A 21090-nucleotide genomic window follows, 5' to 3' on the forward strand; every position below is an offset into this window, starting at 1 on the left:
AACAGACAGATAAAGATATATAAAAAGTAGATAAATCGATCAATCTGAATTTGTGCAGACTGCATTCATAACATCACATCAAATATCACCATCTCCAAGCTATCATCTGATAAAAGATCAATGTTTCATAAATATTGGATTATTGGGCATCATCGGAACTTTCTAAGTGGCTTTTGAAGTAATTTTCCCAGTTAGTTTATCCAGTTTCCTGAATATCTCTCCAGAGATCTCATGTTTATCTTAATACCAGTCTTTTGATGTTCAATATATTATTTATTGAGAAAGAAACTTTCAACAAAGACACAGACAAGTTGCAAAGGAGGTGCTTCACAGTTGCACCACTCACAACATTAATAATGGCATCTACGCACAAAGAAGTTTAATCTGTGTGGAAACAAATAGCTCAGCAACAGGTTGTGTGAAAAATTTAGATTACCAGGGATTATTTTAAACTTCAGACTCCAAACAAATGAAGGACACAGTCTGACATTGAGAGTCAGGTGTACGACAACATGTCAGTCATACAGGAACCATTGGAAACAGGACTGTGACCCACATGGTGTCTGAAAACACAGTTTTAATGGTTCAGTATGAATCAAATGAATGAGTTTGGATAAGTGATGTCAAATAAAAGGTAAAATGACTAGAAATGGCTGGGACTTGATCATACAAAAGGGGATTAAAGCACACATTTTCAAACCGTGTCACCACAAAGACATTTATGGTGTTTAACTTGTTTGTACAAAAGTAGTTGTGTGGAGAAAAGAGAGCTTGCGAGAAATCCTGCCCAGTTTTTCACCTCCTTACACCTGGCCAATCTGCGTGAAGTGGGTATTTGTCAGTTTTGAAATGTCACAGTATTTGTCAGAAAAGTGTCCCCATTTCCAATATCAGAAAGGTGTGTGTGTGTGTGTGTGTGTGTGGATGTCGGGTTGGGGGGAGAAGGGTACAGGGGTGCTCAGATGCTATTTGAGCATCCGACAAGCACCTCATTTGATGCATACTGACACCTTTAAACGCTGCTCTTCAACAGGCTTAAATGTATAATATGGCACTATAGTTAGGACACAATTATAAGACATTCTCGTTAACATCAGCAGTGACAATTTTCCAAGATCACATGTACACATCCATACAGAATTAGAGGTCATCTACTGTATCTAAGGGACGAAGATAAGAGATCTGCTTCCTGCCACCTCTCTTTTGTGCTTGTCCATTTATCACTATTCATACTAGACAAGTAGTTATCTGTTTACAGTAGTTATTTAAAGCATTCAAGCAGATTGAAAATTAATCTGCTTCAAAAATATAAATTCTTTAACACAATTCCATCCTCATTGGAGGTCAAATTAAAACAAGTGTAACACTGTAGGGTAATATAATAAAGACGGAGGGTTGTGGAATTAGCATAAAGTCTTGTACAACCACGCATTGCACCACAGCTCATTATATATGAACAAAGATGAGGCTTTAAGTTCTCCAGAACTCTCAGCGTCTCCATGTTGCAATAAAGTCTGACATCCTGACTTCTGTTTCTTTTGGGGCCACCAACATGATGTCATTTCAACCGAGCACTTACGCCAACAGTAACCGAGCTCAGCAATAACGAGATAAGTGCCACAGTTAAAAGCATAACCACATAAGAATCAATTCTTATTCCTCTTATTTTCCTCGTCATAACAATATGCTGTTAGAATATTAAGCAAATGTCCTCAATCACATACAACTATCTGTCAGCGTCACATACTAATGTCACTTTAAAAATGTGCTCGCATACTACTTGGCTTCACTTTCAAATCCTTCTCTCACATTTTACTTCACTTTCACAGCTGTCTTTCTCCTTTCATGCCAGACTTGTGCCCGCCTGGGCAAATCATCAGAAATACATGGAAGGAAAATATGCAAATATGTGTAATAGCATAACAAACAAAAATAAAAACAAGTTTCAAATGGCAAGAAGTTTACACTGAAATAAACATAAAATACAAAACATTAAGACATCAAGTTGTGGCTGGAAAGCAGCTCAACACATGTTTAAATAACCTTAAATAACAAAAAAATAATCTGAATTTTCCTTCAGATCAAAACTGAGTGAAGCATTTTGTAGAGTAATTTTGTTGCACAGTAAGAAGTAGCTCTGATGTGACGTTGTGGATATTCTGTTGTGATCCCATGTCACTTATTTGCTCACTTTATCCATGTGTTAGATTGTTTTGGTTATTCAGAATTATGATGATTTGTTCCTGGTGTCGTACTTCTGCACAGGTTGTGTCTTATTTCTGTTTGGTCAGGTTTCTGCTTTTATTTTCCTCGTTCCACTTGTGCTGAGTTCAGAAACAGAGGTCCAGCTCTGGTGAGTTTGATCAAGTGCAGCAGGAGAAGTTTGGTTTATTCCTCGGAGCATCCAAGCTGGGCAGCGACTGGTAACGACTTTTGTCGTCAAAAGCAGCATGTGTTGTAACTTGCCTGTGAAGGGAGAGAAAGAGGAACAAAGAGAATAGGAACATGTGGAAGCAAAGAATAAATGAGAATAAAAAATGAGCTGCAGCATTAGAACATGATTGAAAGGAAGCTGTTGATGAGGTTGCATTCATTGGGGCTTGAGGAAAACCTGTTCATGAAGACTTCCATCACAGGTTTTTTTTTCACAAGTTGTCCCTTCGCAGCAATGTTTTTCATGCTACTTTTACACACCAGAGGGCAGCAAAGTTCATTCATTCAGAGCTTAGTTTACAGAGAATTTGCTGTTCACACTGAGCATCATGTGGTCCTGATTTTTTATGGAGTTATATAACTTATAAACCAAATAATCAACCCTCATTTTCACCTAGAGGCAGTACGCTGGCAGTTCTGGCTCTCTCTTGGGAAAAACTATAACCTGAAGATTATTTGTCACTAGACTTGGTAAAAAAGATTTTTATTTTTTATTTTTGCAAATTAGTTGAACTTTTAAATATCTCACCTGGCCAGGTGCAGCACAGCTTCCAGGATGTTGGAGCCATCTTTGGCGCTGGTTTCACAGAACAGAGTGTTGTATGTCTGTTTGGGTAAAAGCAAGAAATCATGAATCTAAACTGACTGCAATACTTATGTTGCTGTATGAGTATGTACAGTATGTGTTCTTCTCTCTCCTTCTTCTCTTTGTTGTGATGACTTTTATATCATTTTTAACACTGAAGTGAAGAAGATTTAGCCAGTCTTTATTACCATATTACCAGTAATGAACCTAAATCATGTTTTTGTTTGGATTAAATCAAGGTAAGGGTTCGGTGTAGCCATGAATGTTCAGAGTTACAGTATGGAAGGAATGTAAAGTCCTCACAAGTATAGAAATATGAGTGTGTGTTTGTGTTTTGTCGTTACCATAGCCAGTTTTTCTCCATAGCTGGTGGGGACACTGCTGACTCCATCTTGTCTGAGGTCACACTTGTTACCTACGAGCATGATGGGAATATCCTCCTGAGACACATCCTGTCACACAGAGAAAATAAATGCAGGAACAAATGAAACGGAGAACAAAATACTGCAAGATACTTTAATACTGTCTACTGCTCTGTTGTCACATATTCACATGCAAGAGCATCTTTGTATTTGTGTGCTTAAACTCTCTTAAGTTCTGCTTTTGGAAATCAGCTGATAAAAACAATTTTGCAGTGTGAGAAGTTGTATTAAAAGAGCCGAAACAATCAGAAAATATTAATACAGCTGCCAATGATGTGTCATTAAAGCAGAGCTGTATTGAAACAGTATTTAGAGGGAATAGATTGACATGAAGTTAGACGCTGAAAAACGTTTTTCTAAAGCAAAGCAGTCTGTGACTAATATGAAAGACAGTTAATGGGATGTGACAGTCAAATATTAGACAAGAGAATATTATTGCCTTCAATAGGTGACGTTACATTGTCAGGTGCAACAGAAGATGATACTAGACAGAGACCTGCAGAGAGACACAGAGGCAGCTGTCGGAGTGAGAGAAGCTTCCTAACTGAAATGTAGATGTTGCCGTAAAAACATTTAAAATCTAAAAAACCTCTCAGACATTTGACAAAGCATGATGATAATGTGGTGAAAAGAATATTACTTTTGCATTTAGTTTGTGTTTCTATTCATGATTTGGACAGCAAGTCTGGACCACTCCTGAATTTCATTCATAACTAAGAGAAAATTTTTGAAAATTGTTGAACGCCGTAACTTAAATCAATCATACATGACATTTAAGAATTAATATGTTTGAATAAGCTCTTGGGTGAGGCTCACTGTCTAAATACTGTGCATAGTGATAACAGTATTTATTTAAGTCAATCAACAAAATGATAATGATGATGATGACTATTGGTTTCACATTAATCACCTCAGCATCTACAAATATTGCATAACATAAAACAACACTTTGAATAATGTTCCACACGACATACTGCATGCAAAAATAAGAAAAAGTCACACAGATTTCAACATGACCACATTATAACAACAGAACACATTCTGTACATACTTTACATCCAACACTTACGTATCTGCTGCATGTAAAAAGAGAGAAACAAGCAAGATATCAAATGAACACTTACTCTCAATACTTTATAATCACATAGATGCTGCTGACGTGCCGATACAGAATAAATAAATAATAATAATATTGTCTATTTTGTTGCCCAATATTCTACTGTAACTCTCAACTTTTTTGCTTTGCAATACAAACGGTGTCACTCATTTAGCTTTTGAGCAGGGGAGAGTAGCGCATTACCTCAATCATGTCCACCCACTCTCTGACGTTAAGGAAGCTCTTCTCACAGGTGACGTCGTACAGCAGCAACACACCATCCGCTCGTCGAAAGTAAGACTTTGCAATGCTCCGAAACCTGGAATGAGAAAAGAAACACATTTAGATCCCGTATTTTCTCCATGTAAGTTTGAAAACTACACATTGCTGATTACTGTTGGTGGTAATAAGATAAACTCTGTCACACACACAAAAACACACACCTCTCCTGTCCTGCAGTGTCCCATAATTGTAGTAAAGTGGGCTCTCCATCCACAATTAGTGTCTTCATCTGGAAATCCACACCTAGACACACAAACGAGAGACACACACAGAGCATCACACCACTAAGCTGGTAAAGAAAAGAAACAGAACATTTGACACAACGATATTAAGGTGGTTCATGCTTTTATTAACAGCACATTTACTGAATTTATGACTTTATACCACCATATGTAGAAATGAATCATGAATAAGTTAGTTGACACTAAGCATTTGTTTCCAGAATTTCTTTGAGAGTAGCCTCTGTCTTTATTTGACAGGTTACAGAGAAGAGACAGAGAGAATGAAAAGTTATTAAAGCGAACAAAAGTTAACAAGATTTGGATTTAGTTTTTCCAACCCACCCAGAGTAGCGCTGGAGTTTAATTTGAATTCGTTCTTGCAGAGGCGAAGCAAGAAGCTTGACTTTCCCACAGCGGCATCTCCCGCCAAAACGATCCTGTAGGCCTTCTCTGATGTCATGTAGCCCAGGTCAGTGCTGTTGTCCTCCTTCTGGGACGGAGGGAAGATAAGGGAGAGTGAGGCACTCATGCAGCACTGATAAGCTGACTGTTTGCATTTTGCACATTTAATTCAAGGTAAACTTATTTTGTCCTCAGCGCTGGCCGCTTTGTAACTGATTTCTTTAACAGGTGGTTCCAGATAAAAAGTAAGAGTGCACAAAATTGTTAGGTATCATACACTAATGACTATGAATATCCACACAAAGTTTGACAGAAATTTGACCAATAGTCAATATTTTTATTCTAAACCACCGTTTTGGACAGACGGACAATGATGCATGAGATGTCTTACTCTTCTCAGTAAGGTTGTGGTGGTAAAAGACATCCCTCTCTCCTACCTTCCATTAGATATCCTCCCTTCTCTCTTACCTGAACACTGATGGCACTGAGGGCTTTTCGTGTCGTTGGTGCCGGGGGTGTGATCACACTAACGGGTTCAGATGGTTTCCAGTCCAAAACCGAACTGCTGTCCGACCCGAATGCTGATTCACCATCTTGTGTTTCTGTTAGCTGTGATGTAGACACACAGAATATGATGATGGTGAAATCCTGACTTTTCATCTAGAGCCACAGCATGTTCAACTATTAGCAGGTTAGCCTTGTCCTGTGAGCATGTCTTGTTAACACAAATGTTGCTTTTTTTTTGTCTTACCTCAGTGTCGGAGTTTTCTTCAATCAAGCTATCATTGTTGTCATCATCCCCTTTTTTCTTGTCCCTCTCTTCCACTTCCTCCTCTTCTTCTTCCTCTTGACATTTGGTCTCCTGCTCTGAGTCATAACCTCCGTGTGAGCCTCTGAGTGTCGACAGGCCGCTGTCCATGTAGCTCTCTGGCAGACTGTCTTCCTCGCACTCGCTGCTGTGTCTGCGCCTCAGGCCTGGGTCACACATGGCCAAGGCCAGGGTGTCACAGCTGGGCCGGCGGCTGTACATGGGGAAATCTTCCATACGCTGGCAGAACCTGAGGAAGAGGTCAGGAAATCTTCTGTGACTTGAAACACGAAACCTTTGGGTAGCTGGACAGGGTAAAGCAGACTGTAGAGCACCTGCATTTATCTCTTCAACATTATTTCTAGTTACATCAAGAACAGAAGTTTCATGTTGAACAGTAGATCTTGGATTATTAACTAAATCATAGCTTTAGGGTTCTTTCCAGACCTGGTTTATCAGGTTTGGGCAGTTACCATCTCCAGGTACATAATGACACCAACATCAAATCAAGACTTTGCTTGGATATGATTTTTTTAATCTCAGAACACTTAAAGCTCCCTGTTAGCACAGTAGTTCCTAAAAGGAAGATTATAAATGTTCTTGGAATAAGAAGATGATAAAATATAACTGTAAAAGACCTCACACACTGGTGCAGCAGGTGTTTAGATGTTATGATGAGATACAGTACATTCAGTCTATATCTTGACCATCTGTATTGTCTGTAGGTCTCACCTGTCCATTAATGCATATGGTGACGAGTAGCAGATGCTTTTACTTCTGCTTCTGTCCTTTAAGTCTCCCGGTGACCCACCGTTACCAGACTGTAACACACAACAATTTAATATGAGTTTTTGTATGTTTGTGTGAACTACTGTGATTGTTTTTCTTGAATATTATAACAGAGTATACTGTTGTCAGCTAATAAAACACTGAATGTTTCTGCTTAAAATGTATAGTTACAACTAATGTCTTTTTTAAAGTGTTAAATATGCAAAAAAGCTCACCTCTAGACAGACAGGTGATAAAGTAATAGTTCAAAACAAAGAAATAGACTCCCGCACACTGTCAGCACTTATATTAAATTTATTAAATAGCTACGTTTCGGTCAAATGACCTTCATCAGGCATTTCACACAGTAAATGACAACAGGCCTGCACAGTATATATACACACATGCATCCACAGAAAAATCAGCCAACCTTCGGGACCAAGCAATCAACAACTTTAAAGGAGAAACAACACTGGAAACGTGCAGGGGAAAGAAAAAGGCCCGACAGGTGAACCACATATTCCCCATTAAAGAATAAAAACAATTATCATTTGATAACAACCACCATTACAAACTAGAGAAAAATTATGATTCATAACAACCTTCCCAGAAACAAAGGAGAAGCAAGTATTGACAATGAAACAGCAGAGTAAATAGAAAACCATCATTAAATATCATCAAAAGAGATATAATCAAAAGTCCCAAACAGTTAAATGTTACACTGGAAAGAACAATCAATAGAGACATGCAGCAGAAAGATTTAATGTGCTAAAAGTTATTTTAGGTTTAAGCATTAGAAGTTGCATTTGGAGTCCACCAACCAAAGAGATGAATTAACTTCAGCCTTTTGCAATTTGAAAACTGAAGTAGTTTTGAATTTTGATTCTTTTTGGATTAAGTGTGCAGATCTACCTTGGTGACCCTCTCCAAAGCCGTCCTCAGGCCATCGTTGCTGTCATGGAGCTTTCTGTTGGCTGTCCTAAAAAATACACGTTATTATTATTTTTCATTTTTGAATGTATCTTTTTTTTTTTTTTTAAATTAAAGTGATATCTCCGTACAGTGAGAGATCTTTCCATCTGGGAAATCTGTACAGTAGTTAGTGTTCGGACTTACTGCAGAATCTCGATCTGGCTCTCCAGGATGTCTCGCTCATCAGAGAAATGTTTCATGAGCTCCTCGTCTCTACAACAAAACACAGTCATAAACACATCTGGTTATTATAAAAAGCAATCAAAGGAACAAGTTATGTGGATCTGGATTAGTTTCAGTGACATCCTGCATTTAACAGAGTCCACACATGCATCATATGAGGATAAAAGTCACAATAGTCAAATCATAAAAACAAAGTTGAGCAATGTATAATTATTAAAATTGATTTAAATCAGACACAACTGAACACATTCTCTGCTGCGCACATCCGTGTAAGTAATAAAAAGACAACATCTGTCAAAGTCAGGGCTTTTAATACACTGAATTAAATGTTCATACTCTTGTTTAAGGCTGCAATTTATTTTCACTATCAATTAATCTGAAATTAATTTCTCTATTAATCTTTTTGTCTATAAAATGTCAGAAAATAGTGAAAGTGATGTCAAGTGATGTCCTCAGATGTCTTGTTTTGTCCGACTAACAGACCAGTTCAGTTTACTATCATGGATGACACTGAAAACCTCCAAATCCTCAAATTTGAGAAGCTGAAACCAGCAAATATTTGGCATTTCTGCTTAAAAAATGACAAAAACAATTATTTGATTATCAAAGTAGTTGATTCATTTTCTGTTCAATTGATTTGTCGACTAATCGTTGCAGCTAGATAATCAATTAAAGAAATCATTCCTATGTATCAATAATTGTCATAGAACTTGAGAAATGTAGTCCTTATTTTTCATATTCAGGACAGCAGCAGCTTCACTTGGCAACTGACAGACGTTACGTCAGATTTATGATTATCATGAGACATGATAAAAAGTTGGAGACACAGAGTAAACACCATCACTGAGATGGTCCAAGGAGGCGGATTATTATCCTGCCTGTGGCTCTGTTGCTAAGTAACGTTCTGAAGAAGTTATTGTGTGTCTGTAGTCACTCCAGGATATCCTGTTTCAGCTGTGACAAAATGAAAACACCCCCCGGGAGCATCAGTCAGTCAGTGAGAGGGGGCGTGACCTCCGTCTCTCTCTCTGTCTCTCTACAACAGGGGTCTGTCTCTCTGGGCTTGTTTCATAAAAATAAGAACTGATACATTCGATTTATCTAAAACTAATACATTTTTCCATTAAAAATCAGTTTGAAATTGTTGGAACATGTGGAGCTTCCTCCATGCTATTAAAAACAGAGAGCAAACATTTACAAGTTCACACTAATTTGCAGACAGAGCGAGCAAAGATTGAGAAAACCTGCTCTGCAACTTGAAAGTAAAGAGTAATTCTAGGTTTAGACTTTCACAGGTTTCGCTGAAAGTAAACTGTGTGTGTTTGTTCATTAGATTAAAGAGAGATATGATGTCTATTCTTATATCACAATGTTCTCTCTTTCTTACTGTGGAAAATACCAAAAAACAAATAATCAAACATGATGCTGAGGCCCCTTAGACTGAGATTCAACCTCCTTCTGGATATATCCAGAAGAATGACCCAAATCTGAGCTGAATATTTATCTAAATAAGTGAAACATACACACACAACAAAGATACAAAGCAAACCCAGACTGTATTGAATTCACCTTTCAGAGTTGATGCTTTGATCGGTCAGCTCCGTCTTCAGCGAGTCCATCTCACTCTGCAGACAGGCCACTTTGGTCTGAGACCGCATCAGCTCCTGTTTTAACCGCTGATTCTCCTACAGAGAGAAATGCAAGCAGAAAGGGTGGTGATGACAAGGAGAGGGAAAATGGAAGTGTGTTAGAATCAGAGAAACGTAACCCCCCCCCTCGCTTCTGACACCTTTAACAAAATTTAGTGAAGTCTCAGCATTCATAAAACGAGTTGTAAAGTCTCACCAATGTCAGCTCGTTGATCTTCTTCTTCAAAGCTGGGCTCTCGTCTTTCACAGTGATGTTGTTGTACTTCTCCTCTATCTGATGGACATGTTCACAGGATATTTAAGGTTCAGGTTTTTTTTTTTTTTGGCTCACTATCAGGTAGATTAAACTACAGTCTTCAGAACAGCATATAAAAACATTATATACACACAAATCACAGTCACTTTAAAGTTTCAATGAACTGATTCCAGTGAGGTTTCTCTGGAGTCCAGCTGATATTTGTGTTTTCATGAGGTCAAAAGAATAAATTATTCCTGGTTCACATTCTCATGAATGTAGTCAGTGTTGTTCATAAAGGACCCACTTTTCCTCTGTTTAGCAGAACTGTGTTTCCCCTCAAACATGTACAGTGTAGTTAACTGAGTGTTTGTATTTAAATAGGTCAAATGTAAGCTCCTCTCCAGCAGTACATCCCTCCTTGAGCCTCCAGTTTTCATATCTATATCATATCATATCAATCTGACATTTTTACTAGTCTCATGCACTTAGAACAAAGATAATAAACTGCATGGAACAAAGATAATTTAAGTTAGAAAATAATAAAGATTTTTGATGAATAATCATTAGTGATGCCTATATTATAACTAACAACTAGAACAGTCTGGTAATTTCAGAAAATTACATCACTTTACTGTAATACAGCCTTTAAAACCAGGAAAAGACAATTATGCCATATCAAAATATTACAATATCCAAAATCCCAGACGAATCTAGTCTCATATCACAATAGAGATATAATATTGATATATTGCCCAGCCCTAGAAAATAATGACGGTAAAAATGGCTTTAACATGTGAATATAATTATTACTGTGCATTTTATCTATGTGCTGTTTTGTTCATGTTGTTGATATGATGAGGTGATTTATTTGAGACAACTTTACAACACTGAGATGAATCTAAGTATAAATGCATGCTGGTTGTAAATATGACTGCAGGAGTTTGTGTGGACCTACATACAGTGTTGATGGTGTGTTTTTGTGAAAATTTACCATCTGCATCCTCTGGATCTTACACTGCAGCTCACACACTTCGGTTTCATAATTTCTTCGCAGCTCACTCAGAGCGGCTTCTGTGCGCTTCTTCTCCTACACACACACACACACACACACACACACACACACACACACACACACACACACACACACAAACACAATTTCAATTTCAATTTTATTTATATAGCGCCAAATCACAGCAGAAGTTATCTCAGGGCACCTTTCACATAGAGCAGATCTAGACTTTACTCTTTATGTAAAAACACACACACAAACACAAAAACACATAAATAAAACAATTAGTTGTCACTTTAGTATCAAACAGCACAGTTGGTTTGCTGTGACACATGAATCTGTGCTATTTTAAGGCAGGTTTTGAACAATGTATGGAGGCTTATGGGGAATCGATTCGTTATCAGCGACTGTCTATCTACAGTTTCCAAAAATAAAGTCCTCTCTTCTAGATGTCAGAACATGACTGTGTGCACATTACAGTGAGAGAGAATACAGGTGAGTGCCCTCTAAATCTGTTTGCTTTTCTCTGACAAAACAAACAGCAGCTCCTGAGTCAATGGAGTACACTTACATAAGTTTATACACACACGCATGGCGATAAGACTGGTTTATGTTCCTGCGCAAATTGGTTTGAAGGGTATGAAGAGACTTTAGGAGCAAACTTAACCTTAAAGACATATGACTTACATAAACCTGGTAGTTTGATGTCTGATACAACAAGAGATCTATACTGTGCTGCTCTGTCACTGAGTCAGATGTTTTCAGTTTTAATTTAATGTCATGGAAAGCTAAATATTGTTATCAAATCTTATCATCCTACAGAGCACAGTGTTTCATGTGTTTCACTCAGATTCCCAGAAATATCTCCAGCTTTCAAAAAACCTACGAACAGATTATATAATTCATTCAGAGTGAAACTGAAGGCCGCCGAGGCAATAAACCTACTTTCATTTAAATATGAAAACAAATGTTAACGTATTAAAATGTGAGCCACATTGTTGAGAGTTGCCAGCAACAAACAGAATAACACAAATTGCCTTAAATTTCTGCTTTTGCAATTTAAACCCACAATTTTACTTTCCTCATCTGGTAAAAACTTGGGTGTACAGTGTTAGCTGATACAGACATAATTTCACATGACTGACTTATAAAGCTACATGAACCCTTAAGGGGGGCAGGATACTCCATCTGAAGTGTTTGTCGGATGATCGAACACCTTTGGAGACTCGCTGTGTCCAACAATTCCTGTAACTTTCCAAAACAGACAATCTGCTGTTCACATCATGCAGCAATGAGAAAGTGGTTTTAACTTCTCTCTCAAGCTCTTTTCTTCTTTCCTTACACAACTATTTCTGGCACAACAGAGTGTAACACAATGAATTTCCTCCAGAAGAGACTGTTTGAAACTGTACACCATTACCCCCATTTTTAAAGGACTATTGTGCCTCGCCTCTCTCTATGAAGGTCGGCTTTTCCCCCCTGCCTCTGAGTGTGGCTTTTCAGAACAGCTACGGTATGAACACTTAAGCCTTCTGACGTCGTCGGACAGCAAGTTTTACAAACTAGTTACTTTTTAGCATAACCCAGCAGCGCTTACACATAGTCAGGACAGCAGAACTATCCACTAACTCTGTTTACAAGTAACTTGGAGAAAGATGCAGTTACACAACTGAGCTTAATTTTATAACTCAAAAACACCAAGTTATAGATAGATATAGCTGAGTTACACTCCTCATAGTTTAATGATACACACCAGGCCAAAAAAAACAACCTTAAGTTCATTAACAGTTTATTTTATTCTGCTTAGATGCGTGTCAGATGGGGCTTCACACATTACACACAAGACAAAATATCAAGATGTCATTTTAAAATGAATTTGTGTTTGCTACCTTTAAACGAATGTGGTGAATTCAATGCATCTGACATTATAAACAGATAAACTAAAATGTAATTTACAGGTCAAGTTAAAAGCTTTCTGGAGCCACAGTGGTGGCATGCAGCCTGTATCTTTATAGATTATCATTTTCATCTGCACATCACCCATCCTTATCATGTATATACACGCTTATCAGTTTAAACACCGGCGGATAAAAAGTGCTCCAGCACCTCTATCTACTGGCTGTTTCTGATCTCAAATCCACAGTTGTGAAAACCAGCTGATCAGCAGGCGTGTCAGAGTTCAGATCAGTAATCTGATATTTAGCCGTGTCCGTTTGTTTGACATGAGGGAAGAGCTGAATAAATGCACCCTGCTTATCTCTTTGCCTACACAAACTTCAAGGAAAAAAAAAAACCTGTCATAGCAACTAGACTGGAATATTAAAACCAGATTAGAAAGTCACAAAGTCCGTGTTTTTTGTTTTTTTTTTGGGTGGGGGGGGGGGGTCTTATATGTTTATGTGCAGTGTATGTATGTGAACTTGTCCCACCTGCTCCCGTGTTTTTCTCTCAGCAGCATGAATGCGTTGGTCCATCTCCTCTTCCATCTCACTGAGCTGCATCGACGCTTGGTCCTGCGCTCTGGAGAACAATAGCAGCATAATTTCACTGTACTGCAGAGACCTCAAAGGACTAATTACACATTTTATACCCGATTATTAACATTTTTTCATGTACTATGAGTTTCAAGACACAGTGCATCGGGACTGATGTCAAAACTAGATAATGGCAGCAAATTAGCCATCATACCTATAATCGTCTTTATAGGGAAGTAAGATGTCTGCAGCACAAAGATTAATAGGCAGGTGTGCGTTAGCATGAAGTTATACAGTGTTATCTATAACATTTCAACACACTCTCATTTTTACTATTTGACATCAAGAGGAACTTCACTTCTGTTTACTTTTTGAAAACAGTTTCCCACAAATCATACCCAACTTTTACTGAAAAGTTTTACATTTACATAAAAAACAGGCAACCCAGTAATTACTATGGTAAATATCACTTAAACATGTTTACTGTAACATTGTTGTCAGATGAAAACCTTAATTTCGCTTCATTTGAAGGATGCAAGTTAGCATTTGCCTGCATGTGTGTGTTGCTCACCGTTTGATGGCAAGGGCCAGGTTCTCCATCTCAGAGTTCTGCTGTTTGATCTCTTTGGTGAAGTTTAAGATGACTTTCTCAAACTGAGGTATCAGCCGGGGCTCAGTCAGACTGATGTTCTGGTACAATGTTGCTGCTTGTTCATTCCTGGAAGAAAATCAGAGTTTGAGATCAGTTTTGTTTTGTTGTACTGACATGTGCAGTAGTGTTTTTTTTTTCCCTAATAGGTTTAAGAATCCTGGTCGTTCTGTTTCATAGAAACCGTGAAATTAAGAGCAGTCAACTGTGAGTAAAAAATGTCTGCTGTGTCAGTTTTATCACCTATGGTGAGTGGATGACAGTAACAACAGATTTTTTTTATTGAGACAAACCAAATTACAATCAGTCTTTTGGACTTTGAGTAGGAATTGTGTATTTCTAGTTTAGTTGACTGAGTTGCTTGATTGCCCACAAGATTCATAAACAATAAAAGGCAAAAGAAACATTGGAGTTCGTTCTTCAATAGGATGACAAATTAGCTTAATGTGATCGTTAGAAGAAAAGAAAAAAACTTTTCACTTTAGAGTCATATGACCAAGGATTTACTTTATATGCTTATGTATGCAAGCATTTTTGCTGCTTCTGGCTTTACTGTATGTGGGCCCAAAGAAGACGATATGCAGTATAACTCCTTTTAAGTTTAATCAACTACCACACAAAAGGTCCACCGATTTAAAAACAGTTGATTTCTATATTTGATGCATGTCACACTTTGTTTCACAGTGTAACTACATGTAGTTGATGTTGCCACAGTTCCCAGACAAAACAATACAGAAACCAGACCAGTAATATTCATGGGTCAGAGACAAGGTTAACAACAATATTTACAGCCTAATCACACAGATTATCCTGTGAACGCACTTCTGGAAAAATGATTTCTGTAGAGATAACCGTTTCCTGCGTCACAGCACAAAGAGAAAAGTGGGTCATATAAGTCGACGATATGTGTGTTTGACTTTTGACAGGGCGGACTGGCTGTGATCCTAAGCATATAGACACTGCTGCCTGTCTGTCAATACCTCACGGTGACACACAGCGTCACATGCTATCGCACAAAACCCAAACATAACACAAACACACACAAACAAGCATAAACAATCCAACGTTGTTAGGAAGTTATTGATATTGTCATGTTTTCTGCTTCAACAAACAGCAGTTTGACCATCTAAAGAACACAGAAAATATTTTTTCCCTCTGAGGGAATCTCAACATATTCTGTAGACAGAAAAAGCGACGAGCAAATACAAATGTTACGTTTGAGTATTCATCACAGTCTTAAAGTCCCATGGCTCAAAGAAAATAATGTTAAATAACCCAAACATTGAGAATAAACAGGCTCCCTTCTTCATTTTTGCCCCCTGTGGAGCTCTGCCTGTTTTTCTGTGTTTGCTTTTTGCATTTACTTCACACATCTCCTCTGTATTCTAGCAAAAAATGTATTAATTGCTCCTCATCACTTTGGGAAGTGTTTATACAGCCAGGATACAAAGATACACAAAATAGATGTTTAAAACTTCACAAAACCCCCAAAAAATCAGGAAAATGTAATTCAGACATCTGAAATGGTTGTATGAGGTTGGGTAGTGCCATCGTAATCAAACCTTCACCTGTCTGGCAGAAATTTTAAATATATACTGTATGTTTTATACAAAATGACTTTCAAAAGGAATATATCTGGAGCATTTAAACACAAATGTATGACAAAACCAAGTGGGGAAAGCATGTAGGACATCTTTTAAGTAATCTTGTGCAGAGAAGTGCTCAGCTTAACCCCCTTATGATTTTAGTCAGCGTCTGAGTCAGCTGAAAGATTCAGTTTTATAAAAAGAAAAGTAGACTGGATACACAACTCTTAACGTCAGCCTCAATCAGCGGGAAAGTTCTGAATAATCTTAATTGATTTTTTGCTCTTGATGTCTTTATCTCACACTGACACAAAGTATCCTTTCATCCCCTGAAAAACAGACACTTGTCTTGAGTGAGCTGTGAACTATATTCTCCTAATTGTCATCTCTCAGCTGATGGCAGCGACAGTGACTTTAACTGCTTCAAGATAAGGAAGCATATTTAGCTGCGCAGGATGAGACAGCACCACTGTGACAATCAATGTCCCAGATGGAGCGCGAGGACGGGTCCCATGGCAAGCCTGGGGCCGCACACGCTCACACACACACACACACACACACACACACACACACACACACATACACACACACACACACACACACACATACACACACACACACACACACAATCACAGACACTTATAGGTTGGTTCAAAATAGGACTGATCAAATTTTCAATACCTTTTGCACCAAAATGCTACTTTTTTGATCATTTACTTTAAAAAACAAACTTTTTTTTTCTTTTTTACTAAACCGTCTCTCTACAGAGGAAGCCACAAAGTTTTCCTAAATAAAACAGTCTAAAATTGGCAAGATGCTGATTTAAATTAAGGATTATTTGATTAAAGAATAAGTAAACAACATCATAACATGCTCTTGATCGTTGACAGTTTCAGTTTTCATACAGTTTTGGACACATTTCAGTCAGTACGACAAAAGTACTGAGGTTCAATACTCCATGACACATTTGAAATTGATCAAATATGAAGAAATATGAGCTGAAAAATATAAAAATCAGAAAGAAATAAGACTTTTTTGTGATTTTATAACAAATTAATTCAATTATATATTAGATCATTTAGAACTGGCCTAAATCTTTCTCAGTCTAACAAAGCTCATATAGCAGACGCCAAACTGTATGACTGAGTTACAGCTGATTCTTACAGTATGTGTTCAATGTTGACTCTGACTCATTTCCAGTTTAACGTCTTTCAACAAAGCATTAATTATCAATATGTTTACAGTCTGATAGCTTGACAACTGACAGGTTTCTTCATACAAAGTCATGATAAGAGGTAAACTCTGATGACTAAGAGACTCACTGTGGTTTATATAGAATCTAAAAACTTGGAAGATGGAGAAAATCCTGGCAGACCTGGTGTATGTTAAAATCTAAAAGTGCCAGCATGAAGAACCAGGCAAATACACGACTTGTTGTCTGTTACGGACATGAATACGTGATGTTTTTGCAGGCAAAGGTAAGTTTGCAAAAACCAAAAATCCATAGCAGGCCTACATAGTACAACACTGCAAGAAACAGTGAGGATTATATTTTAAAAATAACCCCTCAGTTCAGAAATATATTTTGTTTTTTACTGTGGTTGTGCATCAAACTGATTTCTGGTATTTTTTATTTTGCATGACCCTTCACCCCAAATGTCAACTCCTTTTCTAGCACTTTAATAAGAAAAGGAAAACATCATATGTGTTATCGCTTGTGTGTCAGTGGAGGTAAAAACTAGTTTTTGGTGGAGAACCATGTTGTAGGATCAATACAGTCATATATATATATATATATAGTACATCAGTGGAACAGACTGTCGATAAATATTTTTAGCCAAACAAATCTAATGATGTGATACTGACCCTGCAGTTCTGCATTATTATGTAAGTGTGAGATGAGGGCTTGACAATGTTTAACTGTAAATTTCCTCTAGTTTCAGTTCAATATAGGACCAATCCAGAAAGTCTTTTTCTAGAAACATGTGAGAAATGTTGCTGGAGGGAGTACTGAATGACCTGCAGCACATACAGTATCTCTAAGGTGGGAATTAATTAAATATTATCATTTATTGCCTTTCAGTGGGACGATATTGTGATGAAATAATAATTTGTGTGAGTGTAGGTGAAAACTAATACAATTAGTAATTGAAGTTTTTGTTTCCATTTGGAAGGGTTTGTCTGATAATAACACAGTTAAGTGCATCAGTTTGGTTATTCTGAATGTGAACATTTGCCCCATCATTCATATTTACTGATACTGGAAAGCTATTTCTACATTTAGACTCTCTGTGGCAACATGCTAAAGATAACAGAAATATTAAAAATACCTGTGTTAGTGTTTCATGTGAGGATACTTTACTCACTTCTGAGGGGAAAACTGCTTTTAGATCTTGCATCAACAAAATATCAACTGGGACAAAATGAATGGCAGCACAGCATGTTCCCATTCATTGAGCAGAGGTGTCAGTTATATAGGGGTGTATGACTTGACTCCAGATGATGACAATTGAGATGATAATTCAGAGGATTCAAGAGGATTCAGTAATGCAAAATTGACAAAAATTGTAAGATTAAACAGACACAGGTATAAATGTTTATAAATTAAGATATTGTTTATAACCTATATCATAAAAAAGGTCCGAAATCAAAGGGAAATCGCCTAAAATGCTTCAGACGTCTTTGAGCAGAGTTGAGGAGAGAGAAGTTCACTTGATCAGAATAGAAGTAAAAATATTTGCTGTTGGTGTCAAACATTATTCTCTATATTAACTGTAATGACGCAAAAGCCTCAGCTGTCAGTGCAGTCAGAGAACAAACTTGACCTTTTGTCTGAATCTTTTATATGTTTTAACTTTTGATCACCTGCTGGTTTCACTCTCCACACATTCAGCTTGACAGATCTCACTCTCACATACAGTATAAACTGGAAAAAATACACAATGTGAGTCATCTGCCTTTGGGTTGTAATAACGTGCCTTCAGGAAAAAACAAACACAAACTCAAGACAAATACATGTTTAAGACACTTAAACACACTCTGTACATATCTTTCACTGACACAAAGTCACAGCATGTGCAAGTTATTTACATTTTTTTGTGTTATTATAGTGTGCGCACATGGCTGCTCTTCTATACTTTTCAACTGTTTCTTGTGTTGTAAATTGCCTTTTTAGAGTGGCCTCTTGTAATGTTTAATTGGTCGATTAAACATTAAAGTCTCACTATCATCTTTACGCACACTGCGCTCACTGTTTAACACACTCATATCACCTGAGAATTTCCATATTTTAAAGACATCCACCCCTGTGCTCCACCTCGCTGACACTACCCAACCGACAGGTGTGAACTCTCACCTGGGGATGAACTTGGCCTGCTCGCCCAGTCTCCCCTCGAAGTTCTCCCAGGCGGCGGACACGTCTGCTCCGTCCGTCTCCATGTCCTCTCCGTAGCGGTCGTGGAAGCCACTGATGAACTCAAGCAGGGTGACGGTTCCGTCGTTATCGACGTCCAGCCGGTTAAAGATCTTGTCCGCCTCAGCCGCGGGCACCTGCAGCTCCGCGCAGATAGTCAGAAACTCGTTCCTCTCGATCCGCCCAGAGTTGTCCACGTCGTAGGCGTGAAAGAGGGCGCGCAGCCGGTCCTGCTCCTCTGCGCTCATTCCCTTGATGGAGGGATGTGGCAGGCTGGAAAAAAAAGAAGGCGGTTCAGCAAATTGAAGGTGACCACCGTGACAAAAACTACAGACCTGCCAGTGTTTTATCTTCAAGACACTTTGCAAACCGCAAAATATAACTCCCTAAAAAGTTCCTGCAAGTTCGTCTTTTCCGCAAAATATCATCACGCAGTTAATCCATATTCGATAGTTCATATAAACTTTCAATAGAGCAAACGTGCGCACTTCTGCTCCTGCTGTGTTGTCTTCATCAAGTCATTTCCCGGTTTGTAGCAGCCAGCTGGTTTGTACGTTGTGTCTGACTCAGGTAACGAGCCAACCATCAGTAGCCTACCTGTGTGTGCGCGTGTGCGTGTGTGCGTGCGTGCGTGCGTGCACTCTCTTCAACAATACAGGTCTGGGCTTCAGGCCAAAAGAAAAGTGCTTTCATTGTGGGAAAGTTTCATAGCCTGTAATGGATTGAATAAACTTTATAAACCAAAGAACCAGAGATTATCAGCCTGTACACTCCTGAATAAAACACTATATAAACAGACATGAAATACCTGCATTACACACAAACACAAACACATACATTGACACAAAATGTAGGCTACTGGACTCTCCCTCACCTTTAGGAAAACCACCGAACTTTCCCACCATAAATCAATAAAACAACATTAATTCTTGTTTTAATGACTCACTCTTTGTCTGTGAAGATTCTCATTCATCCAGGTCATGGTTGTCTAAGGAGGGCTGAATCAACCCTTGGATGTTAGTATCTACAACCAAGTCCAGTTGCCATCATTCAGCCCTCCTTTCACTCATTTATTGTCTCAAAAGGTGACATCTCAACCTGGGGTCGGAGGACCCCCAGGGGTCCTTGATGGGGTTCCAGGGGCTCCCCAGAAAAATGGGGAATATTTTAAGTTGCTTGTTACTTCATTGACTAGAAATTAGCCCAGTGAGAGGATATATAAGAATGACTCTTCACTGTTAATCTGCCAATCTACAGTATAGACAGTTATGGAATCACTAAATCTTATCAAATGGGGATCCGCCTGATGTGTATCAATTCGGGAGTCCTTGACACCAAGAAGTGTGAGAACCACTGAATTAATGCACATCTGACAAAAAACCAGTGCAAACAAACTTTTAGATCAGGGGTCCTGTTTTTTTTTTTTTTTTTTTACTGTTTTCCCACAAAGTGCATTAAAGGTGAATTCATTTTCCTGTAACACTGAGGCATCAATTACTTGCATTTGCAGTAAAAGGAAGATCCTGAACTTGATCAAAGTTCTCGCCCACCACTCCCTGTTAGCACCATGTAGCTCCACTGAATTATAAAGTGAAACGTCAGAACTGGATCAACCCGCTAAGAGGCAAAAATGTGCTGTGGTCCCTGTTCAGCCCCCTTTGGTCACCAACCAAGTTTGTTTTTAAGTTGGTTAAATTAGAATTTTTGTAAGAAGATACATCATGTAATTACAATATCCACTGATATATATTAGATAACAGTACAGATGTCACCTTAAGACAGTTTCCTTTTAAGTTTACATTCATCAGTTAATCAAATGACCATTAACTAATTGCCACACAGTGAACCTGTGGACATTACCATCTTTTGCCAGTTTGAAGTCCAGCCAAAAGTAATGCAA

General features: G+C 38.1%; 1 protein-coding gene across 3 annotated transcripts; it reads right to left on the reverse strand.

The window, feature by feature from the left end:
- Positions 1–307: 307 nt before the first annotated feature.
- rasef (RAS and EF-hand domain containing) lies at positions 308–19742 on the reverse strand. Of its 3 annotated transcripts, none has more exons than XM_042421546.1 (18): positions 19679–19742; positions 19134–19463; positions 14115–14261; positions 13499–13589; positions 11052–11147; positions 10019–10096; positions 9743–9858; positions 8135–8203; positions 7931–7997; positions 6983–7071; positions 6194–6500; positions 5911–6051; positions 5383–5527; positions 4981–5062; positions 4742–4856; positions 3364–3471; positions 2963–3039; positions 308–2466 (listed from the first exon to the last, which is right to left on the reverse strand). In XM_042421546.1, the coding sequence occupies exons 1-18, from the start codon at positions 19702–19704 to the stop codon at positions 2364–2366; spliced, it is 2187 nt and encodes a 728-aa protein (XP_042277480.1). In that variant the 5' UTR covers positions 19705–19742; the 3' UTR covers positions 308–2363. The 3 variants fall into 3 exon arrangements, 2 of the variants coding, with proteins under 2 accessions (XP_042277480.1, XP_042277479.1); XM_042421545.1 differs by having other exon boundaries at positions 5383–5530; XR_006098167.1 differs by lacking the exon at positions 308–2466 and adding an exon at positions 4511–4517 and having other exon boundaries at positions 5383–5530.
- Between the last annotated feature and the right edge of the window lie 1348 nt (positions 19743–21090).

This window comes from Thunnus maccoyii, chromosome 9, assembly GCF_910596095.1.
Source record: "Thunnus maccoyii chromosome 9, fThuMac1.1, whole genome shotgun sequence".
Classification (NCBI taxonomy): Eukaryota; Metazoa; Chordata; class Actinopteri; order Scombriformes; family Scombridae; genus Thunnus; species Thunnus maccoyii.